The sequence below is a fragment of the Salmo trutta genome, unplaced genomic scaffold (genome assembly GCF_901001165.1).
Source record: "Salmo trutta unplaced genomic scaffold, fSalTru1.1, whole genome shotgun sequence".
In the NCBI taxonomy this organism is placed as follows: domain Eukaryota; kingdom Metazoa; phylum Chordata; class Actinopteri; order Salmoniformes; family Salmonidae; genus Salmo; species Salmo trutta.
In genome coordinates, this window is record NW_021822672.1 from 211498 (window position 1) to 236041 (window position 24544).

Sequence of the window (24544 nt, forward strand, 5' to 3'; positions counted from 1 at the left end):
GGGGCAGTATAGACCTGTTACTACAGTAGGGGGCAGTATAGACCTGTTGTTACTACAGTAGGGGGCAGTATAGACCTGTTACTACAGTAGGGGGCAGTATAGACCTGTTGTTACTACAGTAGGGGGCAGTATAGACCTCTCCAACCCAGCTCATCTTTAAACATTCTATTTCTCTCTTTTTGTAAAAATGTAACTCCAGCAGGAAAACCACAATCTGTTGAAGTGTTCAAGAACCATATGAGCAGGCTAGTCTTTTAACAAACAAAAACAGTTTTATTTCTTTATTTATTATTAAAAAAAATATATTGGTATGTAACTGTTGTTTTGTATTTAAACGCCACTTTAAATGTGTACATGACACAGCAACATGTCAGTCAGTAATGTAGCAAAACAAACTGGATTATGTCACAGGAGAAAGGAACAGATTCTGGCAGCCATCTTGTTTCAGGAGCAACAGGTGGTCGGGACCTTCTTCAAAACAGGTCATCCCAGGAGGCAATCACAGCATGTCTGTTTTGTTGGGTTGGTAGCAAGGTGTCGGGGCTGTGTAGTGGAGCCTGTCTGTGCGGTGGTGGGCTGTGCCTGGTATCAGGGCTGGTATCAGGGCTGGTATCAGGGCAGGTATATCAGGGCAGGTATATCAGGGCAGGTATCAAGGCAGGTACCAGGGCTGGTATCAGGGCTGGTACCAGGGCAGGTATCAGGGCAGGTATCAGGGCAGGTATCAGGGCAGGTATCAGGGCAGGTATATCAGGGCAGGTATATCAGGGCAGGTATATCAGGGCAGGTATATCAGGGCAGGTACCAGGGCAGGTACCAGGGCTGGTATCAGGGCTGGTATCAGGGCTGGTATCAGGGCAGGTATCAGGGCAGGTATCAGGGCAGGTATCAGGGCAGGTACCAGGGCAGGTACCAGGGCAGGTACCAGGGCAGGTACCAGGGCAGGTACCAGGGCAGGTACCAGGGCAGGTACCAGGGCAGGTATATCAGGGCAGGTATATCAGGGCAGGTATATCAGGGCAGGTATATCAGGGCAGGTATGTCAGGGCTGGTATCAGGGCAGGTATCAGGGCAGGTATCAGGGCAGGTATCAGGGCTGGTACCAGGGCAGGTACCAGGGCAGGTACCAGGGCAGGTATCAGGGCAGGTACCAGGGCAGGTATCAGGGCTGGTATCAGGGCTGGTATCAGGGCAGGTACCAGGGCAGGTACCAGGGCAGGTACCAGGGCAGGTATCAGGGCAGGTATCAGGGCAGGTATCAGGGCAGGTATCAGGGCAGGTACAAGGGCTGGTACCAGGGCAGGTACCAGGGCAGGTACCAGGGCTGGTATCAGGGCTAGTATCAGGGCTGGTACCAGGGCTGGTATCAGGGCTGGTATCAGGGCTGGTACCAGGGCTGGTATCAGGGCTGGTATCAGGGCTGGTATCAGGGCAGGTATCAGGGCTGGTACCAGGGCAGGTATCAGGGCTGGTACCAGGGCAGGTATCAGGGCTGGTATCGGTATCAGGGCTGGTATCAGGGCTGGTACCAGGGCTGGTATCAGGGCAGTACCTCTGCTTGTGGGCAGCGGGAGCTGAAGACTGTATGATAATGTTCTATAAGGATCTCAGTGAAGATGTTGAGCGGCGTTAGAGATGTCAGAGAGACAGAACCCTGAGAAGGCCAGGACAGATTGACACCAAACACACAAGCCAGGTTGGAGGGAGACATCTTGTTGACGATACTCTGCTGAGAGACCTGGAGGAGGAGGAGGAGGAGGAGGAGGAGGAGGAAGGGAGGAGAAGAGGGAGAGAGAGAGAGAAAGTGTTTACACTTGATCATGACTAAACAGACTGCCTGCCATTCAACCTAGTCCACATATAAAATGGCAACATCCTAATGATCTGTATGACAACAGAAGACCTGTTATTCCAGGAATGTATTTTACTCCTATTGGTTTGACACAGTACATGGTGGAACAGAAGCCTGCTAATCCACAAAAAAGCCCTTTAATAAACCCATCAGCCCGGTCTGGTAACCAGTCTCCCCCATCAGCCCGGTCTGGTAACCAGTCTCCCCCGTCAGCCCGGTCTAGTAACCAGTCCCCCATCAGCCCGGTCTGGTAACCAGTCCCCCGTCAGCCCGGTCTGGTAACCAGTCTCCCCCATCAGCCCGGTCTGGTAACCAGTCTTCCCCGTCAGCCCGGTCTAGTAACCAGTCCCCCATCAGCCCGGTCTGGTAACCAGTCTCCCCCGTCGGCCCGGTCTGGTAACCAGTCTCCCCCGTCGGCCCGGTCTGGTAACCAGTCCCCCCCATCAGCCCGGTCTGGTAACCAGTCCCCCATCAGCCCGGTCTGGTAACCAGTCCCCCCATCAGCCCGGTCTGGTAACCAGTCCCCCCGTCAGCCCGGTCTGGTAACCAGTCTCCCCCATCAGCCCGGTCTGGTAACCAGTCCCCCATCAGCCCGGTCTGGTAACCAGTCTCCCCCATCAGCCCGGTCTGGTAACCAGTCTCCCCCATCAGCCTGGTCTGGTAACCAGTCTCCCCCATCAGCCCGGTCTGGTAACCAGTCCCCCATCAGCCCGGTCTGGTAACCAGTCCCCCATCAGCCCGGTCTGGTAACCAGTCCCCCATCAGCCCGGTCTGGTAACCAGTCCCCCCGTCAGCCCGGTCTGGTAACCAGTCTCCCCCATCAGCCCGGTCTGGTAACCAGTCTCCCCCATCAGCCCGGTCTGGTAACCAGTCTCCCCCATCAGCCCGGTCTGGTAACCAGTCTCCCCCATCAGCCCGGTCTGGTAACCAGTCTCCCCCATCAGCCCGGTCTGGTAACCAGTCTCCCCCATCAGCCCGGTCTGGTAACCAGTCCCCCCCATCAGCCCGGTCTGGTAACCAGTCCCCCATCAGCCCGGTCTGGTAACCAGTCCCCCCCATCAGCCCGGTCTGGTAACCAGTCCCCCATCAGCCCGGTCTGGTAACCAGTCCCCCATCAGCCCGGTCTGGTAACCAGTCCCCCATCAGCCCGGTCTGGTAACCAGTCCTCCGTCAGCCCGGTCTGGTAACCAGTCCCCCCCATCAGCCCGGTCTGGTAACCAGTCCCCCCGTCAGCCCGGTCTGGTAACCAGTCCCCCCGTCAGCCCGGTCTGGTAACCAGTCTCCCCCATCAGCCCGGTCTGGTAACCAGTCCCCCCATCAGCCCGGTCTGGTAACCAGTCCCCCATCAGCCCGGTCTGGTAACCAGTCTCCCCTCCCCATCAGCCCGGTCTGGTAACCAGTCCTCCATCAGCCCGGTCTGGTAACCAGTCCCCCCCATCAGCCCGGTCTGGTAACCAGTCCCCCCCATCAGCCCGGTCTGGTAACCAGTCCCCCCCGTCAGCCCGGTCTGGTAACCAGTCTCCCCCGTCAGCCCGGTCTGGTAACCAGTCTCCTCCATCAGCCCGGTCTGGTAACCAGTCCCCCCATCAGCCCGGTCTGGTAACCAGTCTCCCCCGTCAGCCCGGTCTGGTAACCAGTCTCCTCCATCAGCCCGGTCTGGTAACCAGTCCCCCCATCAGCCCGGTCTGGTAACCAGTCCCCCCATCAGCCCGGTCTGGTAACCAGTCCCCCATCAGCCCGGTCTGGTAACCAGTCCCCCCCGTCAGCCCGGTCTGGTAACCAGTCCTCCATCAGCCCGGTCTGGTAACCAGTCCCCCATCAGCCCGGTCTGGTAACCAGTCCCCCCCGTCAGCCCGGTCTGGTAACCAGTCTCCCCCATCAGCCCGGTCTGGTAACCAGTCCCCCATCAGCCCGGTCTGGTAACCAGTCCTCCATCAGCCCGGTCTGGTAACCAGTCCCCCATCAGCCCGGTCTGGTAACCAGTCTCCCCCATCAGCCCGGTCTGGTAACCAGTCTCCCCCGTCAGCCCGGTCTGGTAACCAGTCTCCCCCATCAGCCCGGTCTGGTAACCAGTCTCCCCCATCAGCCCGGTCTGGTAACCAGTCCCCCATCAGCCCGGTCTGGTAACCAGTCCTCCATCAGCCCGGTCTGGTAACCAGTCCCCCATCAGCCCGGTCTGGTAACCAGTCCCCCATCAGCCCGGTCTGGTAACCAGTCCCCCCCGTCAGCCCGGTCACCCAGGAGAGATCTGACTAGATGATACAGTCTAATACAGTCTCACCATATTAACATGCGGGTTACAGACAAGCAGCATTATATTAACATCACCATGAGAAGTGAATGTAAAGTCTCAGAGAGTGAAGCTCAGCATTATTCTGTCTACTGGAGAGCTTTATACATAGCCTGGGAGTCTTTACAATCTGGATCAGAGCAAGTCCTCATCCCAAAATGGCTCCCTATTCCCTACGGATCCTGGTTAAAGGTAGTGCACTATATAGGGGCCAGGGTGCTGTTTGGGACACATCTGCAGTCTTCCTGTCTGAGGCCTTGTGGGTTAGTTCTGTCTATGGCTGGTTAGTTAAGGTCAGTGTGAATGGAGAGAAGGGTTTCTACAATTGAAAGCTCAGCATTTCACATGGGACAGAGGGGAAGTGGGTTTGATTTTTCGCAACAGTGGTATATTATTGTAGTGGTCTGTTTTTGGTGGTCAGGCCTTTCCTAAAATGTCTACACGGCATTCATTTACAGAAAGTAAAGTAAAGAGACTGTCTTCATATGAAGAACAAAGCGAGATGTTTTGGCAGTTGGGTTGTATTCTGGAGATGAGCCAGAACATCAGCCGTGCAGCCTGATAGAAGGATAATGGGGATCTGTTTCAATGACGTGGTTCTGATCACGAGCAGGAAGCAGAGCGGTACTTCAGCACTATGTTGTCGTGTGTTGTTGTATCATGTTGTGTGGGGTCGTGTGTCGCCGTGCGGAGTTGTGTGTCGCCGTGCGGAGTTGTGTGTCGCCGTGCGGAGTGGTGTGTCGCCGTGCGGAGTGGTGTGTCGCCGTGCGGAGTGGTGTGTCGCCGTGCGGAGTGGTGTGTTGCCGTGCGGAGTTGTGTGTTGCCGTGCGGAGTTGTGTGTCGCCGTGCGGAGTGGTGTGTCGCCGTGCGGAGTGGTGTGTCGCCGTGCGGAGTGGTGTGTCGCCGTGCGGTGTTGTGTGTTGCGGTGTGTTGCCGTGCGGTGTTGTGTGTTGCCGTGCGGTGTTGTGCGTTGCCGTGCGGTGTTGTGCGTTGCCGTGCGGTGTTTTGCGTTGCCGTGCGGTGTTGTGCGTTGCCGTGCGGTGTTGTGTAGTCGCCGTGTGGTGTGGTTGCTGTGCGGCGTGGTGTGGTTGCGGTGTGTTGCCGTGCGGTGCGGTGTGTTGCCGTGCAGTGTTGTGCGTTGCCGTGCGGTGTGTTGCCGTGCTGTGTGTTTCCGTGCGGCGTGGTGTGTCGCCGTGCGGCGTGGTGTGTTGCCGTGCGGTGCGGTGTGTTGCCGTGCGGTGCGGTGTGTTGCCGTGCAGTGTTGTGCGTTGCCGTGCTGTGTGTTTCCGTGCGGCGTGGTGTGTCGCCGTGCGGCGTGGTGTGTCGCCGTGCGGCGTGGTGTGTCGCCGTGCGGCGTGGTGTGTTTCCGTGCGGCGTTGTGCGTTGCCGTGCGGCGTTGTGCGTTGCCGTGCGGTGCCGTTACCATGTTCAGGAAACAGAGCAGGTACTTCAACACCATGTAGTTGTGTTCTGGTAGACTCTCTAGGATGCTTTTACAGGTGGTCACTCGTAGGCTGCTCTCCACTCCTGGAACAATAAAGCTGTATGTCACACATTACAATGCATGTTGAGGTTCTCTTTTCAGTTCAGATAGACTGGGTCACAACGGTCGGTTTCATATGTGACCCAATTCAGGAAGTTGGGCAATTGATGCAGGTTCCTACTTCACAATGGTCTGGGATCTGGAGATATGAATTCCAATGTTGACCTAAACTGGGATATGCTTAACACCCTGTCCGTCCTACAATCACACAAATTATCAAGGAACCTACCAGGTACAACCCTAAATCCGTAACCATGTGCACCCTCATAGATATCATCCTGACCAACTTGCCCTCTAAATACACCTCTGCTGTCTTCAACCAGGATCTCAGCGATCACTGACTCATTGCCTGCGTCCGTAATGGGTCTGCGGTCAAACAACCACCCCTCATCATTGTCAAACGCACCCTAAAACACTTCTGCGAGCAGGCCTTTCTAATCGACCTGGCCCTGGTATCCTGGAAGGATTATTGACCTCATCCCATCAGTAGAGGATGCCAGGTTATTCTTTAAAAGTGCTTTCCTCACCATCTTAAATAAGCATGCCCCTTTCAAATAATGTACAACTAAGAATATAGCCCTTGGTTCACTCCAGACTGCCCTTGACCAGCACAAAAACATCCTGTGGCGTACTGAATTAGCATCGAATAGCCCCCGCAATATGCAACTTTCCCAGGAAGTCAGGAACCAATATACACAGTCAGTTAGGAAAGCTAAGGCTAGCTTTTTCAAACAGAAATTTGCATCCTGTAGCATAAACTCCAAAAAGTTCTGGGACGCTGTAAAGTCCATGGAGAATAAGAGCACCTCCTCCCAGCTGCCCACTGCTCTGAGGCTAGGAAACACTGTTACCACTGATAAATCTACGATAATCGATGATTTCAATAAGAATTTTTCTACGGCTGGCAATGCTTTCCACCTGGCTACCCCAACCCCGGCCAACAGCTCTGCACCTCCCACAGAAACTTGCCCAAGCCCCCCCCCCCCCCCCCCACTTTCTCCTTCACCCAAATCCAGACAGCTGATATTCTGAAAGAGCTGCAAAATCTGGATCCCTACAAATCAGCCGGGCTAGACAATCTGGACCCTCTCTTTCTAAATTTATCCGCCGATATTGTTGCAATCCCTATTACTAGCCTGTTCAACCTCTTTTTCATATCATCTGAGATCCCCAAAGATTGGAAAGCTGCAGCGGTCATCCCCCTCTTCAAAAGGGGAGACACTCTAGACCCAAACTGTTATAGACCTATATCCCTCCCTGGCTTTCTAAAATCTTCGAAAGCCAAGAAAATAAACAAATCACCGACCATTTCGAATCACAAATCTCTCTCAACAGAGAGAGCGCCGTCGACGACGGAGAGAGCCGTCGACATGAGACATTTTAAAGAGATGGGTGGAGCTAAGGCTTAAGAGGGCGTGTGAACGATGCTGACGGAGAAACTCTAGAAAAACGAATATTATTGGACCCGTGTCCTACGTCTCACAACAGCGTGTTTAACAGCGTGTTCAACAGCGTGTTCCAACAGCGTGTTCAACAGCGTGTTCAACAGCGTGTTCAACAGCGTGTTCCAACAGCGTGTTCCAACAGCGTGTTCCAACAGCGTGTTCCAACAGCGTGTTCCAACAGCGTGTTCCAACAGCGTGTTCAACAGCGTGTTCAACAGCGTGTTCCAACAGCGTGTTCCAACAGCGTGTTCAACAGCGTGTTCCAACAGCGTGTTCCAACAGCGTGTTCCAACAGCGTGTTCAACAGCGTGTTTCAACAGCGTGTTCCAACAGCGTGTTCCAACAGCGTGTTCCAACAGCGTGTTCCAACAGCGTGTTAGCCTGCAGAGCTGAAAAAGCCTCGGCAGGAACATGTACTCACGGACGATGTCCTGTATCTGGTGGTAGAGGGGGAAGGTGAGCAGGGGTTCAGGAAGCTCTCTGAGGAAGGTCTTCAGGATGACAGCAGGCACATGGATGTCTCCATACTGCTCGAACACCACTGGCTTCCCTGAGGAAGAGAGACAGAGACCTGATAACAGACTAACTGAGCTTCCCTGAGGAGGAGAGACAGAGACCTGATAACAGACTAACTGAGCTTCCCTGAGGAGGAGAGACAGAGACCTGATAACAGACTAACTGAGCTTCCCTGAGGAAGAGAGACAGAGACCTGATAACAGACTAACTGAGCTTCTCTGAGGAGGAGAGACAGAGACCTGATAACAGACTAACTGAGCTTCCCTGAGGAAGAGAGACAGAGACCTGGTAACAGACTAACTGAGCTTCCCTGAGGAAGAGAGACAGAGACCTGGTAACAGACTAACTGAGCTTCCCTGAGGAGGAGAGACAGAGACCTGATAACAGACTAACTGAGCTTCCCTGAGGAAGAGAGACAGAGACCTGATAACAGACTAACTGAGCTTCCCTGAGGAGGAGAGACAGAGACCTGATAACAGACTAACTGAGCTTCCCTGAGGAAGAGAGACAGAGAGTTGTACTCTTCTTTCTGCACATAGACCAGCTATCCAGAGACCTGATAACAGACTAACTGAGCAGCTAAAAAACCTGGACCACAAATTCATCCTCTGACTGATGGTGGCCATTGGACTTCTTTATGAATACTGAGCACACAGGATGTCTATCTGAGTCCAGAGTAAAACCATCCCATGGACAACCCTGATGCAAATGCTACATTCAAAGTATTGAAATGGAATTATTGATTGTTATAATTGTCATTTTTTTCTACAAATCTCTCTCTGTACAGTTTCTAGTATGTGGTGGATTGATTCTACATGTTCTCAGACAGTAAGGGGTTTGACTCATGGAAACTCAGCCTGCTGCAGTCAACAGAAGTCTGGGGGGGGGGGGGACATGGGGCTGCGGTGTGATGTCATCTGAGACAGAGGAGATAGGAGGTTGATCTGGTTTATTATTGATCTCTGCTTTCTGGTAGTGAGAGATAAAAGCCCCGCCTCTGGCCCCGGGAGACCCCGCCTCTGGCCCCGGGAGACCCCGCCTCTGGCCCCGGGAGACCCCGCCTCCGGGCCCTGCCTCGGCTCAACATTCCAGCTCCTCTACCTCTGGTTGCAGAGCTAATAGAGGTTATAAAGGTTATTATGGATGTTATAGAGGTTCCATCTCCCTCTGGTTGTAGAGCTAATAGAGGTTATAAAGGTTATTATGGATGTTATAGAGGTTTCCATCTCACCCTGGTTGTAGAGCTAATAGAGGTTATAAAGGTTATTAAGGATGTTATAAAGGTTATTAAGGATGTTATAAAGGTTATTATGGATGTTATAGAGGTTTCCATCTCACCCTGGTTGTAGAGCTAATAGAGGTTATAGAGCTAATGAGGTTATAAAGGTTATTAAGGATGTTATAAAGGTTATTATGGATGTTATAGAGGTTTCCATCTCACCCTGGTTGTAGAGCTAATAGAGATTATAAAGGTTATTATGGATGTTATAGAGGTTCCATCTCACCCTGGTTGTAGAGCTAATAGAGATTATAAAGGTTATTATGGATGTTATAGAGGTTCCATCTCACCCTGGTTGTAGAGCTAATAGAGATTATAAAGGTTATTATGGATGTTATAGAGGTTCCATCTCACCCTGGTTGTAGAGCTAATAGAGATTATAAAGGTTATTATGGATGTTAGAGGTTCCATCTCACCCTGGTTGTAGAGCTAATAGAGGTTATAAAGGTTATTATGGATGTTATAGAGGGTTCCATCTCACCCTGTTTGTAGAGCTAATAGAGGTTATAAAGGTTATTATGGATGTTATAGAGGTTCCATCTCCCTCTGGTTAAAGAGCTAATAGAGGTTATAAAGGTTATTATGGATGTTATAGAGGTTCCATCTCCCTCTGGTTAAAGAGCTTATAGGAGGTTATACAGGTTATTATGGATGTTATAAAGGTTATTATGGATGTTATAGAGGTTTCCATCTCACCCTGGTTGTAGAGCTAATAGAGGTTATAAAGGTTATTATGGATGTTATAGAGGTTCCGTCTCCCTCTGGGTAAAGAGCTAATAGAGGTTATAAAGGTTATTATGGATGTTATAGAGGTTCCATCTCCCTCTGGTTAAAAAGCTTATAGGAGGTTATAAAGGTTATTATGGATGTTATAAAGGTTATTATGGATGTTATAGAGGTTCCATCTCACCCTGGTTGTAGAGCTAATAGAGGTTATAAAGGTTATTATGGATGTTATAGAGGTTCCATCTCCCTCTGGTTGTACAGCTAATAGAGGTTATAAAGGTTATTATGGATGTTATAGAGGTTCCATCTCACCCTGGTTGTAGAGCTTCTGGACGTCCTTGATGAGCTGAACACGAGCGGACCTCCTGAAGATACCTTCTGTCTGGAGGCCTGAGGAGAGGTGGGAGGGAGTGAAAGGCTTCAACAGCTATTACTGTAAAGGTCCTACCAGACAGCTCCTACCTCAACTATTACTGTAGAGGTCCTACCAGACAGCTCCTACCTCAACTATTACTGTAGAGGTCCTACCAGACAGCACCTACCTCAACTATTACTGTAGAGGTCCTGTAGCTGATCCAAGTTCCTACCTCAACTATTACTGTAGAGGTCCTGTACCTGATCCGAGGTCCTACCAGACAGCTCCTACCTCAACTATTACTGTAGAGGACCTGTAGCTGATCCAAGGTCCTACCAGACAGCTCCTACCTCAACTATTACTGTAGAGGTCCTGTAGCTGATCCAAGGTCCTACCAGACAGCTCCTAGCTTCTTACCTTTGTCTTTGAGATAAGACACAGTCTGGGACATCACAGGAGGGATCATAACACCCTGGTTCTTCTCAACAATACTGGAAACAGAACACGTCTAGTTCAGTCGGCTTGCAGTATTGGTACATCATATTAGTTGGCATAACCATGGTGGAAATATGGAGCGGCTAGGGGGGGGGGGGGCGTAGGGGACGATTAAAGGGGACTCGGCTAAATACTCACTATTGTAGGCTGACTCCAAACTGCTGAGTGGGCAGGGGAGGTCTGGGGGGAGGAGTCTTAGATGAGGGGTGCGGACCTCCCTTCTGGGCCGCCCGCAGCCTCTCGTCATGCCTGTAGTAAATACATGGTCATATAAAGTTGAAGTCGGGATGTTTACATACACTTAGGTTGGAGTCATTAAAAAAACGTGTTTTTTCAACCACTCCACAAATTTCTTGTTAACAAACTATAGTTTTGGCAAGTCGGTTAGGACATCTACTTTCTGCATGACAAGTAATTTTTCCAACAATTGTTTACAGACAGATTATTTCACTTATAACTCACTGTATCACAATTCCAGTGGGTCAGAAGTTTACATACACTAAGTTGACTGTGCCTTTAAACAGCTTGGAAAATTCCAGAAAATGATGTCATGTCTTTAGAAGCTTCTGATAGGCTAATTGACATAATTTGAGTCAATTGGAGGTGTATCTGTGGATGTATTTCAAGGTCAACCTTCAAACGCAGTACCTCTTTGCTTGACATCATGGGAAAATCAAAAGAAATCAGCCAAGATCTCAGGAAAAAAAATGTTGACCTCCACTAAACTACTATATAAATGTAGTTTAAATGTATATTAAATGTATTAACTTCTGACTTCAACTGTATGTTACATAGATGAATACAGTACAGTACCTCCGTGGCTGGTTGGATACATGAATACAGTACCTCAATGGCTGGTTGGATACATGAATACAGTACAGTACCTCCGTGGCTGGTTGGATACATGAATACAGTACAGTACCTCCGTGGCTGGTTGGATACATGAATACAGTACCTCCGTGGTTGGTTGGATACATGAATACAGTACCTCCGTGGTTGGTTGGATACATGAATACAGTACAGTACCTCCGTGGCTGGTTGGATACATGAATACAGTACCTCCGTGGTTGGTTGGATACATGAATACAGTACAGTACCTCCGTGGCTGGTTGGATACATGAATACAGTACCTCCGTGGCTGGTTGGATACATGAATACAGTACAGTACCTCCGTGGCTGGATGGATACATGAATACAGTACCTCCGTGGCTGGATGGATACATGAATACAGTACAGTACCTCCGTGGCTGGTTGGAAACATGAATACAGTACCTCCGTGGCTGGTTGGATACATGAATACAGTACCTCCGTGGCTGGTTGGATACATGAATACAGTACAGTACCTCCGTGGCTGGATGGATACATGAATACAGTACAGTACCTCCGTGGCTGGTTGGAAACATGAATACAGTACCTCCGTGGCTGGTTGGATACATGAATACAGTACCTCCGTGGCTGGTTGGATACATGAATACAGTACCTCCGTGGCTGGTTGGATACATGAATACAGTACAGTACCTCTGTGGCTGGTTGGATACATGAATACAGTACCTCCGTGGCTGGTTGGATACATGAATACAGTACAGTACCTCCGTGGCTGGTTGGATACATGAATACAGTACAGTACCTCCGTGGTTGGATACATGAATACAGTACAGTACCTCCGTGGTTGGATACATGAATACAGTACAGTAACTCCGTGGCTGGTTGGATACATGAATACAGTACAGTACCTCCGTGGCTGGTTGGATACATGAATACAGTACAGTACCTCCGTGGTTGGTTGGATACATGAATACAGTACAGTACCTCCGTGGCTGGTTGGATACATGAATACAGTACAGTACCTCCGTGGTTGGTTGGATACATGAATACAGTACAGTACCTCCGTGGTTGGATACATGGATACAGGGGTTAGGGTTAAGGTCAGGTAGTTAGGGTTAAGGTCAGGGGTTAGGGCTAAGGTCAGGTAGTTAGGGTTAAGGTCAAGTAGTTAGGGTTAAGGTCAGGGGTCAGGGTTAAGGTCAGGGGTTAGGGTTAAGGTCAGGGGTTAGGGTTAAGGTCAGGTAGTTAGGGTTAAGGTCAGGTAGTTAGGGTTAAGGTCAGGGGTCAGGTAGTTAGGGTTAAGGTCAGGTAGTTAGGGTTAACATTTACATTATATTTAAGTAATTTAGCAGACGCTCTTATCCAGAGCGACTTACAAATTGGTGCATTCACCTTATGATATCCAGTGGAACAACCACTTTACAATAGTGCATCTAAATCTTTTAGGGGGGGTTAGAAGGATTACTTTATCCTATCCTAGGTATTCCTTAAAGAGGTGGGGTTTCAGGTGTCAGGTAGTTAGGGTTAAGGTCAGGTAGTTAGGGTTAAGGTCAGGTTAAGGTCAGGTAGTTAGGGTTAAGGTCAGGTAGTTAGGGTTAAGGTCAGGTAGTTAGGGTTAAGGTCAGGTAGTTAGGGTTAAGGTCAGGTAGTTAGGGTTAAGGTCAGGGGTCAGGGTCAGGTAGTTAGGGTTAAGGTCAGGTAGTTAGGGTTAAGGTCAGGGGTCAGGGTCAGGTAGTTAGGGTTAAGGTCAGGTAGTTAGGGTTAAGGTCAGGGGTCAGGGTCAGGTAGTTAGGGTTAAGGTCAGGTAGTTAGGGTTAAGGTCAGGTTAAGGTCAGGTAGTTAGGGTTAAGGTCAGGTAGTTAGGGTTAAGGTCAGGTAGTTAGGGTTAAGGTCAGGTAGTTAGGGTTAAGGTCAGGTAGTTAGGGTTAAGGTCAGGTAGTTAGGGTTAAGGTCAGGGGTCAGGGGTTAAGGTAGTGGTATAGAGGTGTAACCTACCTGAGGACATCAGGTGATCTCTGAGCTCAGCCAGGTAGTTAGGGTTAAGGTCAGGGGTTAAGGTAGTGGTATAGAGGTGTTACCTACCTGAGGACATCAGGTGATCTCTGAGCTCAGCCAGGTAGTTAGGATTAAGGTCAGGTAGTTAGGGTTAAGGTCAGGGATCAGGGGTTAAGGTAGTGGTATAAAGGTGTAACCTACCTGAGGACATCAGGTGGGATGAGGAGCTGATCGCAGCTCAGGTGATCTCTGAGCTCAGCCAGGTAGTTCACATAGGTCAGCTTCTTACCAAACTTGTGACTAAAAAAAACACAGGGAGAACAGAGTGTTGGAAAGGTCAGTCAATATGACAAATGTCTTTCATAGCCATGAATACTGTTGTGGAGACGAGACTTAGAAATGTACAGTACAGGCCTGAACGGCAACTTTACTGTAGAATGATGATTGGTCACCATACCTGATGAGTGGTTGGAATTTACTGTATTCTAGATCTTTACTGTAGAATGATGATTGGTCACCATACCTGATGAGTGGTTGGAATTTACTGTATTCCAGATCTTTACTGTAGAATGATGACTGGGCACCATACCTGATGAGTGGTTGGAATTTACTGTATTCTAGATCTTTACTGTAGAATGATGACTGGGCACCATACCTGATGAGTGGTTGGAATTTACTGTATTCTAGATCTTTACTGTAGAAAGATGACTGGGCACCATACCTGATGAGTGGTTGGAATTTACTGTATTCTAGATCTTTACTGTAGAATGATGACTGGGCACCATACCTGATGAGTGGTTGGAATATACTGTATTCTAGATCTTTACTGTAGAATGATGACTGGGCACCATACCTGATGAGTGGTTGGAATTTACTGTATTCTAGATCTTTACTGTAGAAAGATGATTGGTCACCATACCTGATGAGTGGTTGGAATTTACTGTATTATAGATCTTTACTGTAGAATGATGACTGGGCACCAAACCTGATGAGTGGTTGGAATTTACTGTATTCTAGATCTTTACTGTAGAATGATGACTGGGCACCATACCTGATGAGTGGTTGGAATTTACTGTATTCTAGATCTTTACTGTAGAATGATGATTGGTCACCATACCTGATGAGTGGTTGGAATGTACTGTATTCTAGATCTTTACTGTAGAATGATGATTGGGCACCATACCTGATGATTGGTTGGAATATACTGTATTCTAGATCTTTACTGTAGAAAGATGACTGGGCACCATACCTGATGAGTGGTTGGAATTTACTGTATTCTAGATCTTTACTGTAGAAAGATTATTGGTCACCATACCTGATGAGTGGTTGGAATTTACTGTATTCTAGATCTTTACTGTAGAAAGATGATTGGTCACCATACCTGATGAGTGGTTGGAATATACTGTATTCTAGATCTTTACTGTAGAATGATGACTGGGCACCATACCTGATGAGTGGTTGGAATTTACTGTATTCTAGATCTTTACTGTAGAATGATGACTGGGCACCATACCTGATGAGTGGTTGGAATATACTGTATTCTAGATCTTTACTGTAGAAAGATGACTGGGCACCATACCTGATGAGTGGTTGGAATATACTGTATTCTAGATCTTTACTGTAGAATGATGACTGGGCACCATACCTGATGAGTGGTTAGAATTTACTGTATTCTAGATCTTTACTGTAGAATGATGACTGAGCACCATACCTGATGAGTGGTTGGAATATATTCCAGATGATTCTGATAAAGTTAGTTGGATGGACGACATAGAGGGCTTTCAGGTTCTTCTTGTACCTGTCAGGAAATACACACACACACACACACACACACACACACACACACACACACACACACACACACACACACACACACACACACACACACACACACACACACACACACACACACACACACACACAGTAAACATAATTCTGGAAAAAACTGGCTCATATCGAGTTATATTTTGATTGAGAGGGCTTGAAAAGTCGTAGGTTAGAGATCAGCGTGACTTACTTCCTGTCAAATTCTCTGTATGCGTTTCGTAGCCAGTGTAGTGAGGGCTTGTTGTTGCTGCGGAGACCATGGTGGAAGTACACTACCGTATAATCACTCTCTACGTACTGGTCCAGAGTGTACATCAGATACCTACAGCCAGGGAGGAGGAGAGTAGAGCAGAGCACTCAGGTAACTGGCCCAACAATAAAAAGGAAACTCTTGGCTCAGTTGGTAGAGCATGGTGTGTGCAACGCCAGGGTTGTGGGTTCGATTCCCACGGGGGGGCCAGTACAAAAAAATGCATGAAATAAAATGAAATGTATGCATTCACTACTGTAAGTTGCTCTGGATAAGAGCGTCTGCTAAATGACTAAAATGTAAAATGTAAAATGAAGGATCCAAAGTATATTGAAAGCATGCATCCACACAGGTGTGATTCCTGAGTTCATTAAGCAATTAACATCCCATCATGCTTAGGGGTCATGTATAAAAATGCAGGGCAGGCTGTTTTTTTGGGTACCATGGGTATGTCCCCATAGGATGCCAGTATGTCCCCATAGGATGCCAATACCCCCCCCCATCCACAAGACAGGAAGCTTCACTGAATGGTTTGATGAGCATGAAACCCCATGTAAACTGTATTCCATGGCCGTTTCAGTCACCAGATCTCAACTGAACACTTATGGGAGATTCTGGAGCGGCGCCAAATTGATTCAATTGAAAATTGTGTCACTGACCTTAAACACAATATGTTTTTAGATTATTTTATTTTTTTTACAAATTAATAAAAAAAATGTAAAGCTGAAATGTACATAGCCCCTATGTTAGGTCCGAGCTCTGTGTCTCCTTCACTCTGTGTCTCCTTCACTCTGTGTCTCCTTCACTCTCTGTCTCCTTCACTCTCTGTCTCCTTCACTCTCTGTCTCCTTCACTCTCTGTCTCCTTCACTCTCTGTCTCCTTCACTCTCTGTCTCCTTCACTCTCTGTCTCCTTCACTCTCTGTCTCCTTCACTCTTCACTCTCTGTCTCCTTCACTCTTCACTCTCTGTCTCCTTCACTCTCTGTCTCCTTCACTCTCTGTCTCCTTCACTCTCTGTCTCCTTCACTCTCTGTCAACTTCACTCTGTGTCACCTTCACTCTGTGTCACCTTCACTCTCCTCCATGTTTGTTTGTGTTGCAAATTTCCTTCCAAACGGCACGTCCAATGGACAGAGAAATATTGTCGTAAAGAGTGCGATTTTGCGACACAACGAAATAAAACGACAGAGCAGAATATGGAAACGTTTTTCCAATCGTCAAACGATATAAATATCGTCATATCACCCAGTCCAACGTGGGATACGTCAGTTTATCTAACGAGCAACAGAAAAAACACGTGCCAATCGGGAGAATTACCCAGAAACACTCACTGCTGTAAAATCGCTACCAAAAGGTGATTCTAACATGTATTGACTCAGGGGTGTGAGATACTGATGTAAATTAGATAATTCTGTAATTAAATTTTCAAACAATTTGCTAAAATGTCTAAAAACATGTTTTCACGTCGTCATTACAGGGTATTTGTGTGTAGAATGAATCCATTTTGAATTCAAGCTGTAACACAATACAATGTGGAATAAGTCCAGGGGTATGAATACTTTCTGAAGGCCCTGTAGATATGGACTACACATAGCAGAACAGAACATAGAGGACGTTCTACAGAGGGAGATATGGACTACACATAGCAGAACAGATCATAGAGGACGTTCTACAGAGGGAGATATGGACTACATATAGCAGAACAGAACATAGAGGACGTTCTACAGAGATATGGACTACATATAGCAGAACAGAACATAGAGGACGTTCTACAGAGATATGGACTACATATAGCAGAACAGAACATAGAGGACGTTCTACAGAGGGAGATATGGACTACATATAGCAGAACAGAACATAGAGGACGTTCTACAGAGGGAGATATGGACTACACATAGCAGAACAGATCATAGAGGACGTTCTACAGAGGGAGATATGGACTACATATAGCAGAACAGATCATAGAGGACGTTCTACAGAGATATGGACTACACATAGCAGAACAGAACATAGAGGACGTTCTACAGAGATATGGACTACATATAGCAGAACAGAACATAGAGGACGTTCTACAGAGATATGGACTACATATAGCAGAACAGATCATAGAGAACGTTCTACAGAGATATGGACTACATATAGCAGAACAGAACATAGAGAACGTTCTACAGAGGGAGATATGTTGTGTTTATGTACACTGAGTAGAACATATCTTATGATGGTCGTCCTGACTCACTGCAGTAGGTGGTGGTGGTTGAGCTGATGGGAGGGGGGCATCAGGCAGCTACTGAAGATAACTAGCTTCCTGCCGTAGTTATCATCACCTGGAGAGAACAGGAGAGAACAGGAGAGAGAACAGAGAGAACAGGAGGAGAGAACAGAGAGAACAGGAGGGAACAGGAGGAGAGAACAGGGAGAACAGGGGGGAACAGGAGGAGAGAACAGGAGGAGATAACATAGAGAACAGGAGGAGAGAACAGGAGGAGAAAACAGGGAGAACAGGAGGGAACAGGAGGGAACAGCAGGAGAGAACACAGGAGGAGAGAGAACAGGAGGAGAGAACAGAGAGAACAGGAGGAGAGAACAGAGAGAACAGGAGGAGAGAACAGAGAGAACAGGAGGAGAAAACAGGAGGAGAGAACAGAGAGAACAGGAGGAGAGAACACAGGAGGAGAGAGAACAGGAGGAGAGAACAGAGAGAACAGGAGGAGAGAACAGAGAGAACAGGAGGAGAGGAGAGAACAGGAGGAGAAAACAGGAGGAGAGAACAGAGAGAACAGGAGGAGAGAACAGGAGGAGAGAACAGGAGATAACAGGAGAGAGAGAACAGGAGGAGAGAACAGGAGAGAGAGAACAGGAGAGAGAACAGGAGGAGAGAACAGGAGAGAGAACAGGAGGAGAGAACAGAGAGAACAGGAGGAGAAAACAGGAGGAGAGAACAGAGAGAACAGGAGGAGAGAACAGGAGGAGAGAACAGGAGATAACAGGAGAGAGAGAACAGGAGGAGAGAACAGGAGAGAGAGAACAGGAGAGAGAGAACAGGAGAGAGAACAGGAGGAGAGAACAGAGAGAGAGAGAACAGGAGAGAGAGAGAACAGGAGAGAGAGAACAGGGAGAGAGAACAGGAGGAGAGAACAGGAGAGAGAGAGAACAGGAGAGAGAACAGGAGAGAGAGAACAGGAGGAGAGAACAGGAGAGAGAGAACAGGAGAAGAGAACAGGAGAGAGAACAGGAGAGAGAGAGAACAGGAGAGAGAGAGAACAGGAGAGAGAACAGGAGGAGAGAACAGGAGAGAGAACAGGAGGAGAGAACAGGAGAGAGAGAACAGGAGAGAGAGAACAGGAGAGAGAACAGGAGGAGAGAACAGAGAGAGAGAGAACAGGAGAGAGAGAGAACAGGAGAGAGAACAGGAGGAGAGAACAGAAGAGAGAGAGAACAGGAGGAGAGAACAGGAGAGAGAACAGGAGAGAGAACAGGAGAGAGAACAGGAGGAGAGAACAGGAGGAGAGAACAGGAGGAGAGAACAGGAGGAGAGAACAGGAGGAGAGAACAGGAGAGAGAACAGGAGGAGAGAACAGGAGAGAGAGAACAGGAGAGAGAGAGAACAGGAGAGAGAACAGGAGGAGAGAACAGGAGAGAGAGAACAGGAGAGAGAGAGAACAGGAGGAGAGAACAGGAGGAGAGAACAGGAGGAGAGAGAACAGGAGAGAGAACAGGAGGAGAGAACAGGAGAGAGAACAGGAGGAGAGAACAGGAGAGAGAACAGGAGGAGAGAACAGGAGAGAGAGAACAGGAGAGAGAGAGAACAGGAGAGAGAGAGAACAGGAGAGAGAGAGAACAGGAGAGAGAGAGAACAGGAGGAGAGAACAGGAGAGAGAACAGGAGGAGAGAACAGGAGAGAGAACAGGAGGAGAGAACAGGAGAGAGAGAACAGGAGAGAGAGAGAACAGGAGAGAGAGAGAACAGGAGAGAGAGAGAACAGGAGGAGAGAACAGGAGAGAGAACAGGAGAGAGAACAGGAGAGAGAACAGGAGGAGAGAACAGGAGGAGAGAACAGGAGAGAGAGAACAGGAGAGAGAACAGGAGGAGAGAACAGGAGAGAGAGAGAGAGAACAGGGAGAGAGAGAGAGAGAACAGGAGAGAGAGAGAACAGGAGGAGAGAGAGAGAACAGGAGAGAGAGAACAGGAGAGAGAACAGGAGAGAGAACAGGAGGAGAGAACAGGAGAGAGAACAGGAGGAGAGAACAGGAGGAGAGAACAGGAGGAGAGAACAGGAGGAGAGAACAGGAGGAGAGAACCGGAGGAGAGATCAAGAGGAGAGAACAGGAGAGAGAGAACAGGAGAGAGAACAGGAGGAGAGAGAACACATTAATCCTCATTAGAACCGGTGTAGAACCGAACTGGAATACACAGGCAGCGTGTCAGTTCCACATTTGGGGAAGATCATGTTTCACCATAACACCTTTATAATAAAGCATTACACGCAGAATCCCTTTGGAGGATGGTGTTTTCCCACTAATAGCATGTTGGAACATTCGTGCTCGTAGCCTCCTGCTGTGTGCATGGCTGCCATTTCGTGAAGATTTTCAGGCTAAATTTGGCCTTCCCTGTAGCTCAGTTGGTAGAGCATGGTGTTTGTAACGCCAGGGTTGTGGGTTTGATTCCCACGGGGGGCCAGCACAGGGGAAAATAAATAAATAAATAAAATAAAAATTAAATGTATGAAATGTATACATTCACTACTGTAAGTCGCTCTGGATAAGAGTGTCTGCTAAATGACAAATGTAAATGTAAAAATGTCATTGTAAATAAGAATGTGTTCTTAACCGACTTGCCTAGTTTAAATAAAGGTTGAATAAAAACGTTAAAAAAACGGTTCTGATCTGGTGCATCAGCTTCATTGCTTTTAAAAGGTGGACCTGCTAAATGAACTAGTGTCGCCCCACAGCCATATGACATAACCAGATCAGGACCTGCTAAATGAACTAGTGTCGCCCCACAGCCACATGACATAACCAGATCAGGACCTGCTTAATGAACTAGTGTCGCCCACAGCCATATGACATAACCAGATCAGGACCTGCTTAATGAACTAGTGTCGCCCCACAGCCATATGACATAACCAGATCAGGACCTGCTAAATGAACTAGTGTCGCCCCACAGCCATATGACATAACCACATCAGGACCTGCTAAATGAACTAGTGTCGCCCCACAGCCATATGACATAACCACATCAGGACCTGCTAAATGAACTAGTGTCGCCCCACAGCCATATGGCATAACCACATCAGGACCTGCTAAATGAACTAGTGTCGCCCACAGCCACATGACATAACCAGATCAGGACCTGCTTAATGAACTAGTGTCGCCCCACAGCCACATGACATAACCAGATCAGGACCTGCTTAATGAACTAGTGTCGCCCCACAGCCATATGACATAACCAGATCAGGACAACTCAGAGGATGCTATTCTGTTCTTCTGAAATAGACTACATTTTCTTCATATCATGTTTCTTTAGACCTGTCTAAAATAAATTATGGATTTATTGTGAAGGTGTAGACTATATTACATGGATTTATTGGACTTTCTTTTTTTTTTAAATGTAGATGTTCCTAAAGGTCTGCATCAGTGGCTTGTAGGCTGTGTCTGGAAGCCAGGAAATGCTAAACGGGTTTATGTTAATTATTATTATTATTTATTTGACAATCACCGGCTGACAAAATGTACTTACCACCACAGCCCTAATTGGGGGTACAGCCCTAATAACTCACCTGTTACCTGTAGGATCCCGTGTCGAGCCACATTGTAGTAGGTGAGAGGTGTCCTGGTTACCTGTAGGATCCCGTGTCGAGCCACATCGTAGTAGGAGGGTAGAGGTGTCCTGGTTACCTGTAGGATCCCGTGTCGAGCCACATCGTAGTAGGTGAGAGGTGTCCTGGTTACCTGGAGGATCCCGTGTCGAGCCACATCGTAGTAGGAGGTGAGAGGTGTCCTGGTTACCTGGAGGATCCCGTGTCGAGCCACATCGTAGTAGGAGGGTAGAGGTGTCCTGGTTACCTGTAGGATCCCGTGTCGAGCCACACTGTAGTAGGAGGTGTCCTGGTTACCTGGTTACCTGTAGGATCCCGTGTCGAGCCACATCGTAGTAGGAGGTGAGAGGTGTCCTGGTTACCTGTAGGATCCTGTGTCGAGCCACATCGTAGTAGGAGGTGAGAGGTGTCCTGGTTACCTGTAGGATCCCGTGTCGAGCCACATCGTAGTAGGAGGTGTCCTGGTTACCTGTAGGATCCCGTGTCGAGCCACATCGTAGTAGGAGGTGAGAGGTGTCCTGGTTACCTGTAGGATCCCGTGTCGAGCCACAACGTAGTAGGAGGTGAGAGGTGTCCTGGTTACCTGTAGGATCCCGTGTCGAGCCACATCGTAGTAGGGGTGAGAGGTGTCCTGGTTACCTGTAGGATCCCGTGTCGAGCCACACTGTAGTAGGAGGTGTCCTGGTTACCTGGTTACCTGTAGGATCCCGTGTCGAGCCACACTGTAGTAGGAGGTGTCCTGGTTACCTGGTTACCTGTAGGATCCCGTGTCGAGCCACATCGTAGTAGGAGGTGTCCTGGTTACCTGTAGGATCCCGTGTCGAGCCACATCGTAGTAGGAGGTGAGAGGTGTCCTGGTTACCTGGAGGATCCCGTGTCGAGCCACATCATAGTAGGAGGTGAGAGGTGTCCTGGTTACCTGGAGGATCCCGTGTCGAGCCACATCGTAGTAGGAGGTGAGAGGTGTCCTGGTTACCTGGAGGATCCCGTGTCGAGCCACATCCTAGTAGGAGGTGTCCTGGTTACCTGTAGGATCCCGTGTCGAGCCACATCATAGTAGGAGGTGAGAGGTGTCCTGGTTACCTGTAGGATCCCGTGTCGAGCCACATCGTAGTAGGGGTGAGAGGTGTCCTGGTTACCTGTAGGATCCCGTGTCGAGCCACATCGTAGTAGGAGGTGAGAGGTGTCCTGGTTACCTGTAGGATCCCGTGTCGAGCCACATCGTAGTAGGAGGTGAGAGGTGTCCTGGTTACCTGTAGGATCCCGTGTCGAGCCACATCGTAGTAGGAGGTGAGAGGTGTCCTGGTTACCTGTAGGATCCCGTGTCGAGCCACACCGTAGTAGGAGGTGAGAGGTGTCCTGGTTACCTGTGACCTGTAGGATCCCGTGTCGAGCCACATCGTAGTAGGAGGTGAGAGGTGTCCTGGTTACCTGTGACCTGTAGGATCCCGTGTCGAGCCACATCGTAGTAGGAGGTGAGAGGTGTCCTGGTTACCTGTGACCTGTAGGATCCCGTGTCGAGCCACATCATAGTAGGGGTGAGAGGTGTCCTGGTTACCTGGAGGATCCCGTGTCGAGCCACATCGTAGTAGGAGGTGAGAGGTGTCCTGGTTACCTGTAGGATCCCGTGTCGAGCCACAACGTAGTAGGAGGTGAGAGGTGTCCTGGTTACCTGTAGGATCCCGTGTCGAGCCACATCGTAGTAGGGGTGAGAGGTGTCCTGGTTACCTGTAGGATCCCGTGTCGAGCCACACTGTAGTAGGAGGTGTCCTGGTTACCTGGTTACCTGTAGGATCCCGTGTCGAGCCACACTGTAGTAGGAGGTGTCCTGGTTACCTGGTTACCTGTAGGATCCCGTGTCGAGCCACATCGTAGTAGGAGGTGTCCTGGTTACCTGTAGGATCCCGTGTCGAGCCACATCGTAGTAGGAGGTGAGAGGTGTCCTGGTTACCTGGAGGATCCCGTGTCGAGCCACATCATAGTAGGAGGTGAGAGGTGTCCTGGTTACCTGGAGGATCCCGTGTCGAGCCACATCGTAGTAGGAGGTGAGAGGTGTCCTGGTTACCTGGAGGATCCCGTGTCGAGCCACATCCTAGTAGGAGGTGTCCTGGTTACCTGTAGGATCCCGTGTCGAGCCACATCATAGTAGGAGGTGAGAGGTGTCCTGGTTACCTGTAGGATCCCGTGTCGAGCCACATCGTAGTAGGGGTGAGAGGTGTCCTGGTTACCTGTAGGATCCCGTGTCGAGCCACATCGTAGTAGGAGGTGAGAGGTGTCCTGGTTACCTGTAGGATCCCGTGTCGAGCCACATCGTAGTAGGAGGTGAGAGGTGTCCTGGTTACCTGTAGGATCCCGTGTCGAGCCACATCGTAGTAGGAGGTGAGAGGTGTCCTGGTTACCTGTAGGATCCCGTGTCGAGCCACACCGTAGTAGGAGGTGAGAGGTGTCCTGGTTACCTGTGACCTGTAGGATCCCGTGTCGAGCCACATCGTAGTAGGAGGTGAGAGGTGTCCTGGTTACCTGTGACCTGTAGGATCCCGTGTCGAGCCACATCGTAGTAGGAGGTGAGAGGTGTCCTGGTTACCTGTGACCTGTAGGATCCCGTGTCGAGCCACATCATAGTAGGGGTGAGAGGTGTCCTGGTTACCTGTGACCTGTAGGATCCCGTGTCGAGCCACATCGTAGTAGGGGTGAGAGGTGTCCTGGCTGAAGCTGACTCTACGTGGGGGTGGAGGGCGATCCGGACGGTATCCGTGACGACCCTGTTCCTCATCTTCCTCCTTCTGCAGCTCTGAGGAGACAAATAGAGGGTCGCATTGTTACACCAAAACTGGCAATGTTGCAGTACCAGTCTTAGGCCTACTCTGTAGACTACTGCGGTTGATGGGATCCTACTGTGCTATATGGGATCCTCGGGACGTCCCTAACCCATTTAAAATGGTTAAGGTTAGCAGGGCTCTGGGATCCTCGGGACGTCCCTAACCCATTTAAAATGGTTAAGGTCAGCAGGGCTCTGGGATCCTCGGGACGTCCCTAACCCATTTAAAATGGTTAAGGTTAGCAGGACTCTGGGATCCTCGGGACGTCCCTAACCCATTTAAAATGGTTCGGGTCAGCAGGGCTCTGGGATCCTCGGGATGTCCCTAACCCATTTAAAATGGTTCGGGTTAGCAGGGCTCTGGGATCCTCGGGACGTCCCTAACCCATTTAAAATGGTTCAGGTCAGCAGGGCTCTGGGATCCTCGGGACGTCCCTAACCCATTTAAAATGGTTCAGGTTAGCAGGGCTCTATAAAATACGTCATGTGGAGAACGCGGACGGAGTCACAGA

General features: G+C 49.1%; 1 protein-coding gene and 1 long non-coding RNA gene across 5 annotated transcripts in view; both read right to left on the reverse strand.

Moving 5' to 3' along the window:
- Positions 1-1162: 1162 nt before the first annotated feature.
- LOC115183140 (rho GTPase-activating protein 8) overlaps positions 1163-24544 on the reverse strand; it is a 39603-nt gene continuing 16221 nt past the window's right edge. The window contains exons 3-13 of one of the 4 annotated variants that reach the window (XM_029744470.1): positions 23862-24005; positions 17636-17723; positions 15339-15470; positions 15033-15119; positions 13523-13621; positions 10640-10750; positions 10424-10497; positions 9964-10041; positions 7552-7680; positions 5566-5669; positions 1163-1738 (exon numbers count right to left, since the gene is read on the reverse strand). In XM_029744470.1, coding sequence (XP_029600330.1) covers positions 1541-1738; positions 5566-5669; positions 7552-7680; positions 9964-10041; positions 10424-10497; positions 10640-10750; positions 13523-13621; positions 15033-15119; positions 15339-15470; positions 17636-17723; positions 23862-24005 — 1244 coding nt within the window. In that variant the 3' untranslated portion in view covers positions 1163-1540. The other 3 variants (XM_029744471.1, XR_003873967.1, XR_003873966.1) reach the window with 3 other exon arrangements.
- Positions 11176-12447, reverse strand: LOC115183142 (uncharacterized). Its single transcript, XR_003873968.1, has 3 exons — positions 12311-12447; positions 11632-12019; positions 11176-11456 (listed from the first exon to the last, which is right to left on the reverse strand). It is a non-coding gene; the product is annotated as an uncharacterized LOC115183142 (long non-coding RNA).